Raw genomic sequence first — 24,929 nt, 5'->3', positions numbered from 1 at the left:
TTAAACCAAAGAACCAGACTGCAATTTTCAGATTCTGGAAAATCAGATGGTAATAGACAGTGTCCCTCAATTTATTCGCCCTTCTCTCTTCTGTAGCATGCTCTTTACCCTGCAAAGATTCTTCTCCTCCTCTCCTGTCCTTCATACAATCATCTTAAGTTTTGTGCAATACAGAAACAGCAAGAAAATATATATCAATCTGTATATAGCTGTTCAATGACAGTTTTGAAACTGAAAGTGTGGTTACTTATTACAAAAAAAAAAGAAAAAAAGAAAAAAACTAGAAAGTAGCTTATGAGGTTGCAGAATTTTTAAACAAGGCACAAAATCGACCACTTGAGATTGACCACAGGCCTCTTTTCCTGCAGTTAAGTATCCTCTTATTTGCATCTATATTTCTCTGTCATACTACTAAGTTATCAATACTTCTCTGTCATATAGCAGTTATATAAACACAACAGAACTTCTTGGGCCTATCATTAAAGTGTATATGTTAAATGAAACTATTCTTGGGCCTTACAGATGAAGAGCATCACATTACATCTCAGATTCTTTTTTTTCTTTTAGCTGAAAAAGATTTATGCAATCATCCCTAAACATGCTTGCTCTTTAAAGAAGCAGATTAAGCCACATTTTAAGGATTTCTACAGCAGGTCTCTGTGCTTCAGTGTCTCTCATCACTACAGTATTCTAGTGTCTGAGGTCTACTGGCATCATGTAGCCTTAAGTATGTTTAACATTGCTTAGTACTAAATCTGCTACAGTGACTGAACAGACTGGTGATTAGAAACAGTGGGGAAAAAATTCCATTCAGTGTCTAGGGTTTTTCCTGTTTGTTTGTTTGAGGAGAAAAGTCTATTTTATTTCATTAAGCTGAAGCTCCAGAGCTACCTGAAATCACTGAAAATTAACTATGAAAAACATCATGTTCCACTAAAAGGTGCTTTAATAAAAATTAGTATTTTTACCTAAACATAGCATATTCTGAAAACTTTATAATTTTAAGCCTGGTCAAGCTGTCAATCACATTGCTCAATTTGGCTTCTAAAGCAACAAAACACGCTAATACAAATTGCCTGCCAAATCCCTCTATGTAACAATGTCATGCCAAGTTCTTCGGCATAATCTTGTTTATTAAAAGGGAAAACGTGGGTCAGAGAAACTCTAGGAAACTCTTGCGATCAGTTCCCACCATAGCACAAGGTCTTTGTGCTGGGGACCCAGTGTGTTCAGGCCATGCAGAGCACAACTCTTTCAGGCTCACCACTGGGTCAGGCACCAGTTCTTAAGAAGTCACCCCAAAGAAGAAGCTATATCCTAATACTGATACTCAATTCCTCCAGGTACACAGCAAGGGACAGACAGAACCAAAGCTCTGTGCTAGAGCTTAGAGAAAGCACTTCTCATTCACTTTTTCTGTGCCAATATTAGGCGGGTCTCATCATAGCATAATGGAAGCTCAAATCCCTCACCATGGGCAGCAGGAAGAGGGAGAAGCAGTAACTGAAGCATGCATGCCCATCGGCCTCCCTCAAGCTTGTTTCTCTTGGAGACTGTTCCTGTCTCCAGCAATACAGATCCTGTAATGCACCATGCATAATATCAGTCTCTGTCATAAGGCAGAAGAGAAAAAAAAAAACCATTGATTTTTAGTGAAAAAACACAAATTTACTGATCTCTCATGTAACACATAGGTCAGATCAGTTGGAGCATTCCTTAAGAATGCCTTCTCCATTCCTCTGGCACTCATGGAAACATCTGCAAAGAAAGAAATGCAATTCTAGGATCCATGCTGTCCATACTGAGTAGCAGCCTCTAGAGTCCAAGCTGTGACTGGTGAACCAGCAGATGAACACCAGCCAGCTGGCGAACACAAGCTGTGTCCACACACAAATGAAGAGACCTTGGAGCTTCCTTATGTTTGTGGAGGGAGAGGATGAAATACGTGCCACCTCCTCTGCACTGATATCCCAGCCATGAGAGGGCCCAGATGCCCATGTCAACCAGGAGTTGACTGCACAGCAGCATACAAGCAGTGCAGGTCATCAAAGAACATGAAACTTGAGTGTCAAATCAAAACCCACCAACACAACAGCACTGAATATATGCTGAGAGAAAAAAAAAACAAGTGAAAACTTCCTCCATTTCATTTTGGTTTAAATACATTAAAAGTGTGTCAGAAATCTTAAGTGGGTCAAAATTTTTAGGTTCATCTGTCTGCTTGTTTAATCTGTAGGCAGACTTGATCTTTGTTCAGATATCCTCCTGCAGATCTTACTGTACTCAAAGGGAGTGTGCCCAGGACAACATCAATGAGAAGCCCTTCTCCTTGTTGTCAAATCTTGCTTTTTAAATGGTATATGACACATCCACATATAACAGTTATGAATAAACAAATTAAATGCTTGCACAGCTGGTCACAGAAGGACATTTCCTTGCTAATCCTGACTAGCAAAGTCACACTAGACTTACTGGGCAATGTATTTAAATGTCTGACAGTGTACTGTGAATTAATGCTACACAAGGACTACCTTCAGTATCATTTCTATAAAAGATGTTTCCTTTAATTTTGTTAGAATTTTAATATGGAATTGGATGTTCTTTTTTTTTTTTTTTTTTTTTTTTTTTTTTTTTTTTTATCCAAAGATCAGATTTGGAAGGAACAAACTTGATATATATCTTCACAAAGCTCAGGAAGAGAAATGCAGAAAGTCCTTGTTTGCCTCACATTCCAGAGGTCCTTACACAGCAGTCTTTTTCTGCAAAAATGTTTAATGGATTTTTTTTGAGTTTTGAATCTAAATTTCTGAATTTCATCTTCTCTTTGACTCTGACGTGTGTGTGTGTCTAAACATGAATATTAACTTTTGCATATGTTTATACAAATACAAACACAACACTTCTAGGAGAGGACTCACACATTTATCACACACTGTGACAAGTGAGCACCCATCAGTTAGGGAAGTTTCAATCCCACACATTTATCATTTATATGAAGAGCTTCTTATTTTTCAAAGGTGGGTGGAATGGCAGGACTCACCCACACATGACAGACTCCTTCAGCGTAGGTGACTGCATGCATGCAGTATACTATACTATAACTAAAACTAAGCTTTCACCAGTTATAGCTTCTTTGGAAAATGCAGTTCTAGACTATCGAAGGAGGTACAAATCACAGAAATATTGCACTTTTATTGGATTTTTATAAAATAAGACCAAAACATTAGCTATCAATGAAGTACTGCTATTGTAATTATGATGTCTGCTGACTGGAAGGAATGGTGTTCTCAGTTTATGAGCTGATCTTATGCAGAACGAGTGTCTTCCTTCAAAAAAATTCAAACTAGCAGGGATTTCAGCCTTTCCAAAGCTGAATCCAGAGGCAAAACCTTTTTTAAGACTGCGAATTGATTTGCAAAAGAAACTCAAGAAAGTAAATAAATCCCTTTTCCTCAGTTATTAAATAGTTTAATCAGTATCTGCTCTGCTAGGCAAACCTTTCCCTTTCTTTATTGTGTCACTCACTCTTCATTTTGCAGGAAACTGCCCAGACATCCACAGTGCAGGGTAAACTTTGAACACAAGTTGCAAGCCTGCATGCTACTCTGTATTCCAGGCATGCCCCAAATCTCTCTCCTTAGACATTGCTAGTTCATTGCTGTTTTTACAGCATCTGCTCACTGCATGCCTCAATGTAGCACTGAAAAAACAGGTCTTCAAATTAGTGGCAAAGTACTGAAAGAAGAAGGCTTCTGAGAGAGAGAGAGATGGGCCACTATAGGCAGGTGTTAGTGGAAAAATCAAGAGGTAAAAGGAAAAGGGACATTGTGCTAACAGGACAGTGTCAGGTTGAACTCCAACACTGTCATCAGAAGAAGGACTTAAAAATTTTAAAGCATTGTCAAGCATTTTGTTCTGTCCATGTCAGACTTCATCATCCCACCTGAGGCACTTCCAATTGGGAGTTTTGGGGTTTTTTTCAATGCTGTTCTCACACTTGGCAGCAGTTCCTTGTGAACATTCACAGAGCTGCTTCACTGCCTTCCTTCGCTGTCCCTCTGTCCTCCCCTCTGTTTGGAATCAAACACTTCTCACTTATTTTTCAATTTGGCTACCAAAAGATAAACAAATCTCCTGTAGTGAAGTACTTAATGGTGGGTAAGTGCAGACTCCTCTTGCCCTTCTGGACAGGCTCCTAGGTTTCCCCTCTTCTACCTTGTTGGGAAGTACTATCCACAGGCAGGATTAGCAATTCAGTACTTTTCACATTTGCCAAGCCAATCTCAATGTCTCACTTAACACTGCCTGGCAAGCGATGCCTGTGAAATGAGCCTCCCATTACCCTGCACTACAGTGTGTCCTTGTAACAAGCTCCGGGACCAGTGGCCCAGGAGAAGATTGAACTCTGCCGCTGCCAAGCCACAGCAGCAGCTTAAACTACCTGATTTTATCTTTGACAGAATCTCACCATGAAGCAGTCTGGATCCATAATAAATAAAATAATAATAATAATAAACCCAGACACAGTAGCAAGCTCCAAAGTTTTTGCATTTACATATGGGAGAAGGTTCTGAAACTTCAGCAGGCAAAACTCAATTGAAAATCAGTCTGAGCAAATCAAGCAACTGGAAATCTCAGAAACCACGGAAAATTTAGCAAAGAAAATGACATTGGATATTCCGAAGATGTAAACATAGAGTCTTAGAGTCTCTCTCAAAGGTGCTATTTGGAGCTGTTGTTAAGTATATACTAACAACTGTGTGACTTATGGCTATATGTGTATATGCATATTCATCCCAAAGAGACTACATTTTTGTGTACGCACAAACATTAACACAGAAATACACATGTGAATTTTATGTATAATACTGAATTCCACATTCCCATATCCACATTATTTACCACATAAAATAGAAACTCATCATAATAACTCATATTTACTCCTCTCTTGAGAAATTAGAGCACATAATTTTAGAAGATAACTATAGGGTGTCAATGTTGAGTACAATGTTTCTGTTGAGACACTTGCCTCAACATCAGCTCTGGAGTACCTCTAGTCTTAACAGTCATTAACGAGTTTTATGTGTCATTTCTTCTATGGAGAAGTTGGAGCAAAATTTAGAAGCCCTACATAAAACCTATGCTGAGCCCAGAATTAAAACAAGTGCTGCTAAATCTTCAAGGGATTTTCTTTTGACTCCACATCATACAACACCCTTACCATAAAACAACAAAAAAAAATCCTTATTACAGGTAATCATGGAAAAAGAAAGACTCCAATTTAGACTGTATTTGAGACTTTACATGTATATTTAAACTGTTGCTCATGTATCTGTCTATATGGAAATCTTCTTTTAAGTGGGAGCTGTAACTGTGTTCTTATTTATGCAGTCTGATTTATCTGAACTACTGACAATTTCTTGAAGGTCCTAAATACGAATTTAGGAATCTAGGATTCAACATTCATTTTTGAAAGCCTACACTATACTTCTGTAAAATAAAAGATAACATTTCCAGACCTAGTGGGGAAGGAACAATATTAATCACTGCAAATATATTTTTGCTGATGGGATTACAGATCTCAACAGATACGACCAAAGCATCTCAGAACACATTTAGATGAAATGAAACGTCCAGTGGTGTTAAATCTGATCCCTAGTGAAAAGTCTCAAGAAAACCTTAATAAAAGCTTAAAATTACTGAATTTAATTACTGTCTCACATGACAGTCAAAAAAACCCACAAATGCACCTTAATCCAGCTGAAAACTCTGGATTCTATCCTGATAAATTCTATAATACAGTTCTGAAGTTTTAAAATAGGAAATAGGTCCCCATTGCACTTCAAACAGCAACACTATAGCTAATGCTATGTCTATTTATATCAGCCAAGCACCCAACGCTAAATTCTTCAGCAGGTTGAAAACTTTGGGATAGCAGGAAATAAATTGCAGACAGAAATAAGTTAAATAACCAAAAGAGGATTGTTTCACTCATCTTCAAATTTAACTCAATGAAATCCTGTATTTCTTATGTTATCACTGCCTACTCTACAGTTTTACTGTAGAGTAAGAGTTGAGACAGAGAAGAGAGGCGACATTAGTTGAACTGCATGTCAGTTCATGTACTATGAGCTCTTTTAAACTTCTTTACAACTTACATCTCGTCTTTGTCACTTCATCACCCTATGCTCTTCTTCTTCATACTGTTTTCATTTCTTGACTCTGTTCCCCTTCTCAGCTGACTATTTTCTACCACAATGTCTCCTAGGATCACCTGCCTGCACTTCTCCGGGGAGGATCCCCGTTTCTTCTTTTCTAAACATCTCCACAGGGAACCTCTTGCCTTCTCCAATGGCTTGTAACTTCTAACCTTATGTGACATCGAATTATTTTCCTGTGCCTCATCTTTAGTCTGTTTGCCTTTTCCTTCCTGGATCACAAGCTTTTCAGAGCCACAAAAGTGCATTATTTTTGCTCTGTAACTAGTTTCAGAAAGTTACTGTATAAATACGCAATAATCAATAATCCCAATGATATCACATAAAAAATCAAGGCCACTACAACCTCAGCAGCTACTATGAGAAGGGGTTTACAAAGGCTATGTGTACAGAACATTGCTGAAACTTGGTGATACAAGTACCTTAAAGAATCTCTCACTAGGAAGATACTAATTGCCTGCTTTCTAAATGCTATCTAGCACATAGTTATCTGGAATTGATTTGTAAAGCTGTAGCACTAAGGTCTGATCTAAAATCAATCAAATACACAGGCAGATTGGATGGGATTTAGGTGCCTAAATATAAGCATCTGGTGTTGTTTTAGAGTAGTACTGTTTTCATGGCTCATACCATGGATATCTAAATGACACTTGACTGTGTTTTGGCAACCAAGTTTCACCCTGGTGTCTTCAGTTCAGTTGTCCTAGTCTTTCACAGAAATGTAAAATTCTAAACCAATCTACCTGAGAAAGCCTTGAACTCAATGTCACATCAAACTAGAGAATAGTAAGGATGATTTGCAATCATTTTGCAATCCCCATTTTGCCCTTAGAAGTGTGAAATTACAGAGGAAAAACACAATGAAAGTGAGTTAAAGGTGATAAATACCTGGCGTCAGGAGTATAACAGAGGTGACAATCAGGGAGCAGATAACGAGAATAACAAGTAAGGCAATTGCAATTCCTTTCCAGTTTCTCTGTGGAGGATTACTCCCCACCAGCTCCTAGAAATATCAAAGGAAAGTGAACATTTAGCAAGGGCGCTTAGACAAGGAAATAAACAGCAAGGTTTTCTTGTAAAATGACACCATATACTCCACAGTTGTGATGATGGAAGCAGGTAAGCTAAATACAGCTCATGCCACTTTAATACATCATGGTATTAATTTAATTCATGCCACCTCAGATTACATAAACAACAAATGGGAGAGGTCAAGCAAACATCTGGTGTTTCACCTCTGGGATGACTTTTCCTGTGCAAGGTAAGTAAACCTTGCTCAGATCCTTGGGGCACTCTCACTGCCAACAGCCACATCCTTCTCCCTCTGATTCCCTAGACTCTTCCTCTGGAGCACAGGGATGAAGCATAAGGATCTGCCATCCCCAAGGGACTAAAAGCTGCAGAGTCATAACGCAGAAGACAAACACAGGGTACGTGGTCTGGAAGCAGGCAGGATCAAGGAACTGGGAGATCCAAAGGGCACACAGCAATGCAACCCACACTTTCCAGCACTTCCTCGTGTCCAGGCTCCAATCATCTGCACCAAGACTCATCTGAATTCACTTATCAAAAGGCATTTGATTACCTCTCCTCATTAAGTCTAAGAATAGAGTATTACAGTTGCTTTAAAGTGACTTTGATGATAAGATGCCAGAGAAGAAAATGGGAAGATAAATAATTTGCAGGGTCATGAAAGGAGATTAAACACCAAGGATAATATCTTCACAGTGACCTTTTGTCTTTCTCTTCAGAAAACTTCACCCTTACCTCAGGCTATTTGTTGGTAGGTCTAAGGACATGATGACATGTTTCATGTCTGACATCTACATTATATTTAATCATGGTCTTAAAATATTAGAATAAAAACTATCACTACTGACTGATTGGTTTGACTTGATCATGGTTTTACCATATATTTTGTCTTCTACATGTGTAGAACCTCTGCTCTCCTGATGAAGATTTTATGTAGTGCCGTATTCACATACAAAAGATCTTAAATACTTATTGCACTTTACCCCTTTCTTTTCTTAGGAAAAAAAAAAAACCTTCCTCCTACTCAACAGCTTCTCAATAATAAAATGGCAGAACCCAGATATCTTTAGGGCAAATACACCAGGATAAAACTTACCCTTCATAAAAGGGCAACATGTACAGCCTTGCCCCAGGAGTACTGTAGAAAACAAACAACAGCACAAAAGCCATATGCTCCTAATTGCAGACAGTTCCTCCTGAATCACTGAACAGGGGTATAGAGCAATAGATTTTCGTACTTATTGAATCACTGCAGAAGAACCACTTTTGCTTTATTCATTATGGACTAGCCACAAGCTTAAGCAAAAGAACAGAGAAAGCCCTCAAGTAGCATGAAAACTGTAGGCTTCTTGATGTAGGGTTGATTTACAATGAAATACATGCCTCTTCTCTGCCTTTAGATTTTTTTGATATAATTATAAAAGGAAATAGAACTTTGCCATAGCTATATGGTACAGCATTTCAGCAAACACAACTATTTTCTACTCTTCTAGTTTATAAAACGGTTGCAGTGGAAAGTATTTGAAGCAAAAACCTGAATTTAATGTCCAACTAAAATGGGCTTTAATACACTGCAAGGAAGCTAAAGGGACCAGTTTTACTTTACTTTCAAAATTCCATTAGGAAATATTCTCTGATAAAAAGCACGATGAGATAAATGACATTTCAACAAAAAAGTAAACAGCTTTATCCTTCCACAGGCTTGGAAAGTGAGATTTTTGTTCTTCTCACTCATTTGAAGTTGCTTTTGAAGGAGTCACTCTTACAAGACATCTGCTGCACACTCAGTATGCCATACATATGTTAGCACAAAAGTCTTAGGTCTTTTAGGTCTTTTCTATTTTTTTTTTTCTTAATTCCACAGGAATGTTGCTGTGTAACTGTGTCCACCTCTTAATTCGTTGGGATTACAGCTTCTGTACCTGACAGGGTATTCTCTGATACTCCAAGAGCTTGGCAGAAAACTCTCTCAAAAACACGTTTCCACAAACAGGGAATTTGTTTCGTGTCGCTTCAAGAAAGTATCTGTGCTTAGTACCCCACTTAGGAAGAATCCCTGAAAATATTTAATTAAAGTCCAAGGTAGGTAAAGATTCAAGGAGGCAAATAACTCTGAAACAGCTTCTCAAAATGTTAGTTTTGAGCAAGGCATAATTTGTCCTTTTCTGAAAAATCCTGGTATGTAGATTTAAATATAGACCCACCTCACTAATCATGGTTGTTAATACTGAAGATGTCGCTTTGTTTTTAATACTAAAATCTGACAATGTATTACACAAATGAAAATAGAGCAAGAACACAGTTTTTGCTCTGGTAAAATTATATTACTGATATTATCATAAATGGAATCTTTGGGGAAAAAAAAGGGCAATAACTTGAGTAGTCATCTGCTCTCTTCTGCGTATGATGAAGAACAAATGCAAATTCTGAATGACCTCTGCAAGCAAAATCAAAAGCTACAGCCTGTTTCTCTCCTTTTTTTCCTTTGCAGTTTGTTTTCTCACATACATACTTCTTTCTCTAAAATAAAACCTTAATAGTTTTAGGATTAGGTAAGTAAAGCAGACGTTACCACAGGTTTTAAAATAAGCACACTTCACTGACGCTGTATATGAAAAACTATAAATGTTATCACTTTCATCTACATTTATGATTGAAAAATAATGCTGCCCATCTGTGAAGTTGACTTTGAAACCATAAACCAGATATTTACAGTATTTAAGGCTCTAAGCTATAGATTTGCTATGACATATTTTTCTCCCTGTGAAAGAATCACTGTACTGACATGTTACAGATGAAGGATGGAAATGCTCCAATACAAGATGCTGTCAACGAAATTATTTCTGGCATGTTTATTTGAAACTTGACGACAGGCTGCCAGCTAGGTGCTTATAATATATTCTTAAAACAAAAATTCTTCAGGCACGACTATTATTTTTAATGCTCACGTCAATATTCCCTAAGACAGAATGGGCATCACTCCCTAAGTATTGCTACTATTTAAAGAAATATTGGTCATGGAGCAACCAATCTTAAGTATCCATATTGCACCAGCCACAACGGAGCTCTTGGGTCTTTTCAACAAGGAGTTGACATTTTTGTGCAACAACAACAAAATCTAGATGCGTCACACTGCTTCTTCTGGATATAATGTTTGTTCCTTGAGTGGGTCATGCCCTACACCTGGGTCACTGATGCAACAGATTTTTACCTCCTTTTTCTTTTAAGCTTGCTACCCTCTCCTGAGAGCGCTAATTCCCCTGGGGAAGAAGTTTTCCACAAATGCCTCTTACTGGGCTCTCTTGCAAGCAAAAGATTAAGAAAAGGGCCCTGAGGTACGTCCTATTTGGTATCATTCCTTAAAGACCACACAGGATATGTGAACTGATCTGCATCTGTGGGAAATCTCACAGGTGCATTGCTGCACATGCATGTAGGAGACCGAGCTCTCCTCTCACTTGCACCAGTGTAAATCAGACTAAATAAATAAACAGTGATGTATACTGGTATGGAACAAAAGTAGGTGCAAGTTCTTTTATTGGCCTTGGCAGGGGCAGAATGGGATTTACAGCAGCAGTTGTGTTGAGCTTGCTTATGTGCCACGCTTGCAAGCTCTGCTTCTCGAATTGCTGATTTGCTTCTAAAATTTTAATTAAATAGCCTGGGTATGACCTGAAATGCTATCCCCATAAACACAGCAAATAAACAATCTTCTAAAAAGCTTGCAAATGCACTGTTAATGCAGGAATATATATTCTACCTTCATTTCTCACACCACCTTATTCTGAATTAAAACATTTCCTCCTGAGTCACCATTCTGAGCATAACCTCTCTGGGAAATCATCTCATTGATTTCAGAATATGATCCAGAATAACAATATTACTCAGGAATTAAGGCATATCCTAAGAATATTGTTATCCCTGGTAAAACTCCTATGCTGTTTAGTGGAAAAATATTTCTGTTGTTAATTAGTACTTTAAGATAAAAAATTGCTGTAGATTTCAGCCGCTAGATAGTACTACAAATGAGGGTAGGACTGGGTACCTCATACTGGTAGGTTATTAACCTTGTGCAGCAAAAATGAAATATTAATCACCATGAAAATGCCAGTAAGCCTGTGTGTGTGTAGCAATAGCCACAGCCAGAGGTTTCCTGAGGCCACTGGTGATCAATCCTGTCTGTTTGCAGTCCTCTCCCTGTCTGGTTCCATCGTTTTTTTTTTTTTTGGAAATTTAGGACTCAGGGTCTTTGTGGGCAAGGATTATTTTGGTATTCTGCTTGGCCCAGTGCAAACCTCACTGATGACTATAGCTCATAGGAATCATGAGCTATAGCTCATCCTAATACAATATGAGCTCAATCATGAGCTCATATAGCTCATCCTAATACAATTACACATAGTCCTGGTGAGGACACATCTGGAGTACTGTGTTCAGGTCTGGGCTCCTCAGTACAAGCAGATCTGCTGCTACAGGAGCTACAGGTGGGCTGCTAAGATGATGAAGGGAATGGAACATCTCTCCTATGAGAAGAGGGTGAGAGAGCTGGGCCTGTCCAGCCTGGAAAAGGGAAGCCTGAGGGGGGAACTTACCAATGCATATAAGTATCTGAAGGTAGGATGTAGAGATGATTGGGCCAGAGTCTTTTCAGTAGTGGCCAGAGCTAGGACAAGAGGCAATGGACACACACTGAAACATGGGAAGTCTAATCTGAACACAAGGTAAAGCATTATGCTTTTCTTAGTTATGAGTGGTAAAAGATACTTCTTAATAAGGAGCAACAGCTTAATAACATCAGTTCTGTTTGCTCATACCACAGTGAGAGAAAAATCTCTTAGCCTGCATACATGCTATGCAATATCTTACCCTTCACATATGAAAAACTCTCACAAATGTCCTCAGGTCACTCCTTCTGGGCCTGTAGCTAGGTCTGCTCCCATAGTTTTCTCCCAAGTATACATGTGCAAATACTGTGAGGGTGGCATTACAAGAACATTTGAGAATGAACAAGAAAGCAAGCTGCATCTGTAATATCGACCCCCTTTTAAAAGCAAATCTTACATGTTTTATGCTTTGATAGAACTTCTAGTCTTAAATGTTTTTGCTACAAAACCAATAGGAGAAAACGAACGCCATCTGCACCTTACACCTCACTGTTAGATTTAACACACGATGGGTCTTCCACAATGCTAGAGCAGAAGGCACCAGATCCCGAGCTAGCATTGACTACCGTACATCATTGACTCCACTGGAGCAAAGCCAGCCTGTGTCAGCTACAAATGAAACCCAGAGCTACTTCTAACTTAAAAAAAATCTGTAAAAATATCTAAATATAGTATTATCTGGAATTCCTGGCTGTACAGTACTGCAGAAATGGATATTTAATAACTTCACATCATTTTTCCAGCATTATGATGAACAGGTTTTGGATCCTTTCCAGACCTTGCAGCACTAGAAGATTAATTTAGCTTCTCTACATTTTGAAATGGCACCTCAAATGACGTTTTTACCTGAGTATAGTGACATCTTCTTACCCCCTTACGAAATAAAAATATGCAACTTTACTATCTGAAGTAATTACAGAATATTCCTACCACTTTGGGACAGAGTAAATAACTGGAATTTGCAGAAATTAGAAATTTGAACCTCTGAAAATCCTGCCGGAAGTCTATCTTAAGATGACAAAATTTTGATCTCCAAACACTAGTTAGACCAAAGGTGGTAACTGCAGCTCCAGCTGACAGCATGCTCATCTTGCGAATCAAACACAGGAGAAAGGACATAGTGCAACACAACTGTGTGACTAGAGGTAACATTTAGGCAAGAAATGTGATAACCTTGATTTAAGGTCATCTTATTCATCTTCTTCACTTTCCCACCTTCAGTTTGGTTTATTCTTCTGTTGTAACCTAGATGTTTTATAGCTCCTACCACAGTGGGACTACATTTCCTTCCTGGAACCCAAAGTTGCTAATGTGATTCAAGCAATAATTAAAGATCCATTCCTAATAGTGACAGACCCTGTAAAATCAACTGCATTTCTTTGATTTTCTTTCAGTATTTGATATAAGCATACATATTTATCTCCTCAAACAGAAACAAATCCTCTTCTAGGATGAAATATCTGCCACAGCACTTGGCTTGATGCTATGAATTTTCTTCCATAAGAGTCTGTGTGCTGAACAGATCCATGAACAGACTTGGCAAGTCCAAATGCTACAGACTATATCACTGATCTTCAGGACCTCTGTATCCCAAAGCAGTTGCTTTGTTCCAGGTTTGCCAATAAAATGTTCCGGAAGCTTTACTTCTATTTTAAGCTGAGTTTCAATGGTCATCCAAGCCTTGCAAAGCTCATACGCATCAGAAAGCATCTACAAAGGGTTATGCTGCCAAAGCTTGCTGGGATATCATTTCTCTACTCTATATTCTGAAGTATGATGATCTCAAGAAATATGCAAAGAAGCTTTTCTTCAAGACTTGAGAACTCAGAAAAACAGTCTTTTAAGTCTTTTCCCTCCCTTAAATACAACAGAAAGTCATTCTACTTGCATTTGTAAAATGGCAATTACAAGTTCTAGAAAGAGTATCATTCAGCTTACGACTCTGAACACCTATGAAGAATTTGAAGAATTTTAGATAAGTGAAGTAGTGAAGTGTTTAATCTCTCTTGGTAAAAAGATAACAAAGACAGCATTAGAAATTCAGCTTAATATTGTATTTTCCTAACTCATAGGCATTTTTTTCTCTCTAATTTTATTTCTAAGTAATGTCTTTCTAAACAGTACAGGAAGGAAGATTTGAAGTGAACAAAATCTAATTCCTAAATAACTTGTTTCTGGGCAATCTGAGAAAAAGTCATGAAGACGGCAGAGTTTTCACATTACTGAGCTGCAGAGACAGCCAGAAGAGGCTTGTTTGGAATATTTAAATGCTGTGTACAGCAGGTGGGAAGCAAACAAGTTTATCAATTTCATTTTGCATCCTTCTGAGATGTCCATCAAACTCTAGATGTAGAAACTGCCTTGCATGCTAAGAAAACAGAAATTACCTTCCCAGGTAACTTGCAAACACATCTGTGATACAGTAATAATTACATGAATTCATGTGTGAATTAAAACAGCTGGGGGCTAGGGGAGGGTCATTCTTCCATTGGCCAGTGCAGACCCTTATTCACACGCAGCAGAGCTGAGTGAACAGAAAAAAAAAATAGAGGAGCCCTCATTACTGTTATGTTTGACATAAATCAAATGCTTTTTGTTCAAAATGTGTTCTTTCTATCATTGCTTCCTACAAAATGATAATGGACTGGATTTTCAGAGGAGGTACTTAGCTGATACAAGGGGTGGTCAGGGTGTGACACAGTAGTGACACAACCCAAGGAAAGCAAGTCCGAGTCAGGCTCCGAGTCCTAACTCCAAGCCCTAGAGTTACAAGGGGAGGCAACCTGTATGATCAAGCCGAAGGGCAAAATGATCAGGTGAGATGACATTGAAGGTAAGAGGAAGCTGCAGGGTAATTCAGATTTTTTTTAGGGAAATAACATTTGATCAAAGCCTATAATAATGATTTCCTACCTAACAAAGATTAACTTGAATGTCCTTTAAGAAAGGGACAAAACAAACAGCTTTTATTCATTGGACAAAGTCCAGACTAACAAAATAGTCATCATGACAGAATCTGATGCACGCACACTGAAACAATCCCGAAGTTCAGCAAAGAACCAGTAAAAAAAATCACAATTTCTTTCCTCAGTGGGATTCTAAGCATGTTCTGCTCCATAGAGATTAAACTATCATATTAAATAATGTAGCAAACATTCTTCAACATTAAACAGTGGCTTTGTTTTTGATGCAATGACCATTCGCATTTCCCACTTGTTTTAGAACTTGTGTTTTACATAAAGTATCATTCAGCTCCAGCCCTTCCACTTTCAAAAAAACAAACACTACCATTAAGTAAACCACTAATATCTCAAGAGAGAGAAAAAATACTTCCCATTTTAAGTCAAAATCCATCAGGTCAGTGACAACGTTCTTAGTAGCATGCCTGAGTCCTTTAATTTTTTTCATATAATATACATTAATTAGATTATGATGCTGTATTTCTAAGTGTCCTATTAAAATCAAAGTATAGCATAGAAGGCATGTAAAATGCAAACCTCAGTGTTATTCCAGACGCTAAAATTCAAAGACTAATGTTATACAACTTTTATACAACTTATTTCAAACACCAACTATTTGGTGTTTTAAGAAATGCAAGTTATTTGATGAACAGACTTTTCAAAGACAATACAATTGTATTATTCATTATTGTAATAATACTTTTATAACATGCTAGTTATTTTATGATTTTATCTTTAATGGAATCTTCATTTTCTGTTGTTTCTAGGATCAAAAGCCAAACTAGTAAAGTCATATTTGATGTTTGGAGCTGTAATGTTCTATTCCCATCTGCAGCACACAGGCAAAATTTTCATAAAAAAATAAAGACAGTATTTGCAACTTTTGGACACATTTTAACAAAGTTGAGCACTGAAAAAGCAACGTGTATGTGTGGGCTTGCTGCATCTGTTCACTGTGAGATGCATCTTAGCCGTTTCCTACGTTCTTTTCGTCTTTAAATGGGAAATACCTAAGCACATTGTGGGGTAAGATCCAGAACGAAGGCTTTTCTTTTCCTGAAGAGACCCATTCACCTCAGCCTATCCAGCCAAGATCTGTTTTGCTTAGTCTCTCTGCCTCTCTGATGCCTGAATCTTTTATTCCTGGACTCACTGCTAAACACAAAGCAAATAAACACAAAGCAAATAAAGCAAAGTCTATGCTCTAGTCCCAAGGCCAACTGGCACAGGACACCTCACATTCACAGAGCAATACTCTCTTACATTTCAACAGAGCATGAACATATCAAAACTGCCTTTACTAAAATAATCCTAACTTACTGTGAAACCAGTCTTTGCTGTGGCATTTCTGGTGAAGCCCTGGTTGTCATGAGGCAAAGTCACGCTTGGGAGTGTTACCAACAAACCTCATGGGCAGTTACAGCCCTGTGCTTGGGCTCATACATCCAACACAATTATTCTGAAACCTAAATGTAGCCCTAAACTCCACTTGAGCATCAGATCTTTAATCTAAGCCACAGTTTCTAACTCACTATAGTTCTGTGGTCCTCACCCTAAATGAAAATCATTTGCTTGATCTTGTACTGTTAGTCATGCAGAAGCAAGGAGCAAAGGGTCTCAGGAGAGCCAAGGGATGGCTGGTTATTTCCACCATGGGATATGGGTAACTCCCATTGGCTTCCGTGATAGTAGCTGGGACTATTACCGAGGTAGAGAAGAGAGCTTGTGCATGGAGATACTTTCCTGAAAATAGCTGGGAATCCCATGTAACGTCTCAGTTCCTCTCCCACTGGGATTTGCTTTTTCCAGATACTCTTAAACTAAGTAATACAGACAACTATTGGATATCCTGGTGATGATTAAGTTTTTTAAAAAAAGTCTTAATTTCCATTGGCTCTTGTCCAGCCCTAGCTTAGGAAAAATGCAGTTTGAAGAATTACAGCTCTTTGAAGGGTACTAGGGCTTTTGCCATGAAATGTCAGTGGACTTGCTCGGGACTGAATGCTGCTGGCAGACAAAGTGACTCCAAGGTCTCCAAAGGTTTACGAGTCTTATGCTTGGTCTGTTTTAATTGATTTCTATTTTTACTAGGGCTCTCACAGCACATTACAAAGAGGTTTACAGAGTCATTTATTTTCATTTTCAAAACTTTCTAGACAGCCATAAACACAACCAACAAACACCAAGTCATTTTTCCTACAGAAAGCAATATGTTAACTTTGTTTCCCATATTGTGTTATATTAACTATGATGCAGAATCACCAAAGTGTGACTCTCCCTATCAAAAGAACACTTTCCTTCCTCATTTTTCACTTGAAATAAATATCCATAATTCAGTAAAATTCTGGATATAGGTAGGTGAATTAACAGAACAGAAATATCCACAATCCAACTCAGAAAACCATCTGACACACAAACTATTTTTTTTTTCTCGAATAAGATCTATTTCACAAACGTCTTTGCCATCTTGCAGCCAAGTCACTGGATTACAGTGATCATTTCTAATCTCACTCAGGGACAATTGATCTCAATAGCCTCTTAGCATCAGTGAAAAAGACCTCACTGACAATAATATTTCTGTTGGTTTACCTGCATTCTTTTCATTGGTTTCAAGGCATAGTTTCCTTTGTAATCAAAATTCTCCCTTTCATTTTGTCACTCTCTCAAACGTGATGTCAAAAGTAAGAGAGTGTGGACTAAAAGCATACTTTCTATTTGAAATAGACATTAGATATAAAGATATCTTATTGATATAAATGTGCATTAGGACTTGAAAGAAGAAAAGTAATCCAAGCAGATACAATGACTTGTATGTGGCAGTTTCATTGCATCCCATGAAGAAAATGCTTTAGAGATGTAAAGGGAAAAGGCAAGTGCCCAAGGACTGCAAGGAGTTGGTTCTCTGCACTTTTCCAGCCTTTCATCCTCCAGAGAAGTTAGGATTTCACTCCTGAACATCATATCACTTAACAGGCCCAGTGACAAGAGGTAGATGTCTCCATGTTTTCATTCTGTTTCTCATTCCTTGACAGCACAAAAGCCACAGAAACTTGGACTCGTCTCAGAAAGTTTATTAGTTTTACCGCACACAGTGCAGAAAAGCTTCAGATCAGCTCCTGATGTGAACACATCCATAAGGTCCTCTCTCTTCATCTCCCTGTCTACTGCGTTCACTTTGTGAGACCTGCACATGCTAAACTCATGAGATGCTTCAACAACTCTGCCAATATAGACTTCCTTATTGAGTATTCTCAGCTTATTCATATGGTACTACATCAAAAAGCTCAGGACTACCCAGAAGGTATTTGGATGATACCACATTGGACCGTGTCATGAGGGCTTTGCTTTGTTTTCCTTATCTAAATCCACAGACAAAAATTCTTCCATAACTAAGAAGACAGTTCTAGAGTGAAGAAATATGGCAGCAGGGGAAGGCAAATGCTCAGGGCAGGGACGCAGTCATTTTTAAAGTGAAGGACAAGCATTAGCACAACCAGGATTTCATTTCCTATGTGATCAATCTGCTCAGAGAAGAATGGGAACTCTACCAATTAATGTACTCCAAACATATTTGTCTCTGCAATAATCATAGTTACAGGGATAATTTTGCTTTGACATACACCATAAGGGAATGAAGAGGTTAATGCAGTGTATGTGAGCGCACTTTTAAAAATCAATTTAAGGGATTTTTTTTTTTCTGCTGTAAATTAGACTCTGGCACTGGGGGAAACCATCAAACTGAAATTAGCAAAAGTAACAAAAGAATTTAATTTATAACTGCATTGTGATTGTATTGCTCATCGGTGCACACACAAAAATCACCAACATGTTCTTTGATTACAAAAAAAAGGCTATTATCAGTGAAAGATAACATTGACTCATAATTACAAGCAGCTCCTTCCCTTCTGCCAGCCTTCAGAGTCCAACATTTTGTGCAATGCAATATAAAGTCACTTTTGTGAGACATATCCCATTTGTCAGCTCTACTCACACCCACCAAATCAGAGTTCCTCTACCTCCAGTCATGCCTACTTCACTATATTTAGAAAAGGCTAGATTTTGCTTCTAAACTCAAAACTACCCATTCTGCAAGACTTCTGAAATCTGCCTGGAAGATCCAAACCAAAGCCTTCAGGTTTCAACTAAATTTAACCAACACGACAACAAAACTCATTTGAAGGCCTGCTTTTTAAAGATGACTCAAATAGATTCCATATCTTCATGGCATTGAATAAATAAGAGTAGTTCACTAAACTGTAAATGTGTGGGCTCTCCAACCTCCCTTCTCTGGCTAGCAAACTGTAGGCTCATCTTCCCCCCTACTATGACCTATACACATAGTACTCTCTTTACCTGCAGTACCAATATAGTAAGAGTACATACTAGCATAGTAAAAGTGCATTAACAGTCACACTTTAAGTTTCTATAAGAACAACTACTTGAGCTTAAACAGTTTCATGCAGTCTTTCCCCAAACTATCATCAGGTACAGCCATCGTGCTTGGCTTAAATGATGTTTGATATCACTAAACTCAGGAATCAAAGCAGAGGAACTGAGGACAGTAAGATTTAATGGCATGTCCTGTGTCAGCAAAGTGAAGAAAGAATCAGAATGACTGATATGTACTCGATACAATGGCCATTGTGCTGGTTGCCAAAAGATACCGGAAACAAAATGAGGGACTGGACTGAGCAGATTAAGATATACCAGCTGCATTATTTTCCCTCCAATTCACTTATAGAAATACTTGTTTTGCTCCCTTTCACACTCCACAGCTCTTCATCTGGTTCATCACTGAAACCTGCCTCTATAGAGAGCAGATAATTTCCGGTGTAAAGACCCTCAGTTACTCAATAATGAAAGTTGAGCTTTCGGCCATTGCCAAGTGCTGCCTTGAGGAAGAAAGGTCAAGGCTGTTCAGCTCTTGACATTCTTCTCCCCTCTACTGTTCCTCATGTTGTTGATCAAGTCAGACTCCAGGACTTTGGACTGCCTGAACTTTTCAGTGTCATGAGGTTTTCTACCCCTCCTGCCAGCAGTTTTTCATCTAATAGCAAATAAAGGAATATGACCATTTTCTTTCATGTCTGAACAGCCTGCTGCATGACATTTATATGCTTGCTTTTTATAGCAGGTTTGAGCTATCAAATAAGGGAGTATCAAGTACTACTCTATTGGCTGCCAGGACCAAAAAAAAAAAAGAAGTAAAAGTCTATCATTTCACCTAAAAATTTAAAAAATTGCTGTCATTTGCTCACATTTCTTTGAACCACATAGCAGGGCTGAAGGTGTGACTTTCAGTAATTCAACTACATTAGAGCAAAGGAATATGTATTTATATGTAATGTTTTTCTCTCCATTTCTTGGCACAGAAGAGCAAAGAGTTCTCCCCTACATATACACCTACTTAGTTCCTTACAAGAATTCAGTTCTTTTTTACCCATTAGCCATAATTTTCTTTGAAATGTGAAACAAACTCTTCTTTGGAACTTTGGAACTGCAGTCAGGACTGAGCAAAAGTGCTAAAGTGATGCCAAGGTTCATTGTTTCAGTTAATCCCCTTCCCATACGGTGAGGGATTCTGACTACAGTGAATAATTAATGAAAAATATGTGTCATCGGAAACTCAAACAGAACTGTTGAAACAAAAGTTTTGTTTTGGTTGTATTTCATTTTCTCTCCTTTTTTTTTTTTTTTCCTCCACTCTTTCCCTATGGGCTTCTTTTGGTCTCCCAATGAAAAAAGAGACCTGCACATCTGACAGCACACCTTTAAATATGTGTGTGCCCCTGACTATGTCAGCATGGTGGTGATTGCTTTGAGACGTCCTCACTAGTCACTTTTCCCTTAATTTCTATTTTCCTTGTTGGCTTTATCACTACTTATTTTGTGATTTAATTTTCTTTCCTCCTGAGAAGAAAAAGGACAGACTTAACTGGGCAATAGGACAGAGTTTAAATGGGTTTGCTTCACATAGTTCTACTTTTTCCGTAGGTCTGGTATCGTAATTCCAGAGTTATCAGGAGTCCAGGTGCAAGTTCCATATGACTAGATGCACTCAGTATGCCTAACTCAGTCATACAGTGCATCTTCTATCCTGGTTGATGATATGATGTGTGAAATAATCAATATCCCAATACAATATAGTCAAACTCTAGAACAAGAAAAGATGTTTAGCACATAGCAGAGAGCTATAGGTTCATAGCAAATTTTTCTTTTTCGAAATTCCAGGAAGTACTTAACCTTTTGTCTTGCAACTTCTCATGGGAAATGAGAACATTTGCCATCCTGCCATCCAGGCAGGGAGTCATCACCCTCCACAGTAATGAACGATGCCTCAGCACAGCACTGATCCTTTGACAACAAGAATTCTAAAGCCAGAAGTCCTGGAAAGACTGAGTCATGGATGCTCCATACTTGGACTGGCGTCGATCATAGATTAGAGCCTATATTGCTCTATACCATCTCCACTTCACATATATCATAATTACAAAACAATTTCCCACTTTCTATATTCACGTTAGGAAACCAAGTTCTTAAAACAGTATATTTATGTGTTGCACAAAGAGATTTTTTGAAAAAATAGAGGAGTTACTAGGTCATCTATGGGTCATCTGGACAATTATATTGAAACCAAGGCTAGCTTAAAAGCCATTTAGGTGCTTGAGTTCATTCAATTTCACTCTATAAAAATCCATGCCTTACTATCTAAGCTTCTTTGCATTTCTGGTGGTTCCTTCTAAGAGCCAAAATACCTGCTCACATACAGGGAAAAAAAAAAAAAAAAGAAAACCACAAAAAAAACCCAACACCTTTCCTGAGGGCTTCAAAACAGACAGACAGTGTTTGAAAGCCAGAGATTTCTTTCCTGATTCAACACTTTGGAAACCCTAGGCTGGTTTAGGGGCAGTGCTCGCCAGCATTCTCCCTAATGTTTTCTTGCCCAATTCTACAGCATTTGCCTCCGTTTTAGCTGGGAAAGCTGAGGAATGCTGCAGAATGGTAGCTAGACAAGAGCAGATTGCTGGCTGGGGCGCAGAGGGAAGGAGCAGCTTCATTTATTTCTGTTGTGCACGAGAGGCCAAGTCTCACCCTGGGCACGTTGCGCTCCACGCCAGCAGCTCCCGTGTCCCCACCGAGGCCAGATAACGACACACGTGTTCCAGCACCGCAGCTGGTCTTACATCCCTACCCGCCAGCAGCACATCTGTGGCAAAGCAGCAAGGGGGAAGTAAGGGCATCATTTCAAGCAACCAGAGCAGGCAGTTACTGTTAATCAACTGCCACCGCAGCTGGCAATCAGATCTTTTTCATTATCTTGCCAGGGAAGGACTATTTGAACCCTGCCTGAAGAACCCCGTTGGGTGTGCTACTCCTTTCCTACTCTCCTGCACAGGTAGATGCAATCTCCGTATATTTTATCAGCGCTTGTTATGCAGCATGAACGGATATCGTGTTTGGTTCCAGCTTACTGCTTTCATCATCAATTATTAAAACACTTGTGCAGAGGGGAAAGGAAACCTGTTTCCCTCTGCTGCCACAGAAACTGTTAGAGCAGGCACAGCAAAGTGCCCGAGCCTCTCACAGGGAGCCCGAGGCTGCCAAGAGCACAGCCAGGAGCGGATGCAGGTGGGGATGTTCGGCCTGTCCAGTAATAGGGTCATGCTTTATATAACCCTCCTCAAAACCACTTCCCACTCCTATCAGGGATGGTGTCTGCCTTAGTGCAGATGGCTGGTATGCACAATTTAAGCCAAGACTTTAGAGGGTCGGATAATGTGTAGGGTGTGTATTTCTTCTGAACTTAGAATTTCAGACATGTGTGTATCCAGGCATTTTTTAAGAGAAATTTGTGCAATTAAGCAAAGGAATAGCAAACAGGAACAACTTCCAAAAAATGAAAATATGATTGTTTTGGTGTGTTGGTCTGACTATATTTTATTAAGCAACTGCACAGTTTGCCTTAGAGTAATGTTGATTTCTCCATCTAAATGCAATTTTAACACTGTATATTATGGTCAGCTCCTAAAATCTATAGCTCTGCTTAATGTTTCACTATATCCCTTCTGCACTGATTAAGGAACAATGTTGTCAGTTAATACATGATACTGCACTTTAATTTTTTCACTCCTTTCTGATAGGATGCTCTTTTCCATGCTCTAAACTAAGCATAGGTAGGAGAAAAAAGCAGGGCCTGGGCAGAGCTGGTGGTTTCCTTTGGTCTCACATGCCCTAGCGGACAGAACAAATGTAGAAGGACTTAGGAAACATTTAACGAGATACATTTCTGTTTTTACAAATCAATTAAATTTGTGCTCAAGTTGTATGGAATTCAGTGGGTGCAGAGAGGAGTCTAAGTGCTTCCTAGATAAGGGCACTCTGGTAAATCAGAACTTGAGCCCTGCAGGAAGGAACCCAAAACACAATTTGGGTACCTGTAACAGAGCAGGTCACACATCATATGACCCTGATTCCATAAATCTGTAGGTGCTACCTGGCAGCCAGACATGCACCTCTCCCATCTTGGGAAGGGAAAGAGCAAGCTCTGCAAGGTGAGGACACCTACCCCATGCATGAGCTCCTGCACCACCTGCCCGTGCTCCCAGCCCTCAGCACACAAGGTGGGGAGCTGAGCCAAACTCAGGCTTGTCTTTACCTCTACATGGATCTGGCCCTTAACCAGGGAAGGAAATATTATGGGTTCTAATACACCAGTTACTCAAGAATATAAATTATATTTGACACAAACAGCATATTAAACATCTCATAAAGCTTCATCAGGATGGCAGAATGTGTGCCCTGTTTTCCTGCTTTTTAATCATTTTAATAAATCAGATAAAAGTGGTGGCTCACTGTAACCATTACAAGGGAAAAATTGTCAGAAGTGTAAAAGCAAACTGTTACCACCCAATTCGGAACACAAAAACAAAGAGGTGTTTACAAGGTTGGGTCAGAAAACAGAAACTCTAATTAAATATTGCTGTGATTGATACTGTAGATTCAACCACTCCATTATACAAGGCAAACCAATGAAACTGTAATATGTTTTCTTGTCTTGCTTTAGCCTGCATCTCAAGGGTGCTTATAAACAGTTAAATAGCCATATCAAATTCATCAGTTTTTAGAGAAAAATTAAACCTCAATATTGCTATCTATGCTATAATGACTTACAAATCAGTGCATAATTAATCTTAATATTAACTGCATGCTCTTGTGATAGATGATTTATTATGAGCTATTCATCTAATTTCTTCTACAGGAATTACCTCATGCACATAGAATCTAATAACTTTCTTTGCAGTAACAGGTGCTACTTCATAATAAAGACATTAATATTTTTGGAAAAAATACTCCTTTTAGACCAATTGATGATATTCTATTTTCACTTCCCTAATGGACTTGATAGTGATTAAAAATTAAATGCGAAATATAAATCTTCTAGTTCCATCTTCACAATGATTGCTTTTTCCATTTCATTTTTCACACTGTACTTTTCTCATTTTAAAAACATGTTATATACCTATAGTTTCATATGCCTACAGACTTTTTAAATGAACACTTAGTCAAGGAGGATGACATCCTCTATGGTCTTCTCTAATTGGACTGGGCATTCTCCAAGTGGTTAAACCATTTCAAAACCATTTCAAGAAATACCTCTGTCAGTTTAACCATCTCTTTTAGATCATGCTGTCTTAGGCTACATGTCTTAGGATACAACCATTATTTTTACTTTGTCTAATAATTCTAAAATGTCTTCCTCCCTATAAGAAGTCCAGTTAGTGCAAGAAAGAGGTGGTGACTTACTGATTAAAGTAGCTATCAGAGAAAATTATCCCTGACATACTGAGACAAGTCCTTGTTTGTATTTGAGGGAAGTGTCCAAATACAGAATGAAAAAAAAAAAAAAAAAAGTCCAGCACACATCAAACCATTTAAAAATGCTTAGAAATGAAGACAAAACTCAAAGCATTCTTGCAGCACCCAAGAAACATATAGGTGAACAAAAATCAGTGAGCAAAACTAAAACTATTTGAAAAGAAAACTTTATGTACAAA

The 24,929-nt window shown here is 38.4% G+C and overlaps 1 protein-coding gene across 1 annotated transcript in view; it reads right to left on the bottom strand.

Annotated features, from left to right (window-relative positions):
- Nucleotides 1–24,929, bottom strand: part of DPP6 (dipeptidyl peptidase like 6) — a 241,474-nt gene that overhangs the window by 159,482 nt on the left and 57,063 nt on the right. Inside the window, exon 2 of the mRNA XM_026052982.1 lies at nucleotides 7,107–7,221. Within this exon, the coding sequence (XP_025908767.1) occupies nucleotides 7,107–7,221 (115 nt within the window). The remainder of the gene's footprint in view (nucleotides 1–7,106; nucleotides 7,222–24,929) is intronic.

This window comes from Nothoprocta perdicaria, unplaced genomic scaffold (genome assembly GCF_003342845.1).
Source record: "Nothoprocta perdicaria isolate Ctin4 unplaced genomic scaffold, notPer1 scaffold_95, whole genome shotgun sequence".
In the NCBI taxonomy this organism is placed as follows: Eukaryota; Metazoa; Chordata; class Aves; order Tinamiformes; family Tinamidae; genus Nothoprocta; species Nothoprocta perdicaria.
Note: the sequence above shows the minus strand (reverse complement) of the source record. Positions and strands in the feature narration are given on the sequence as shown.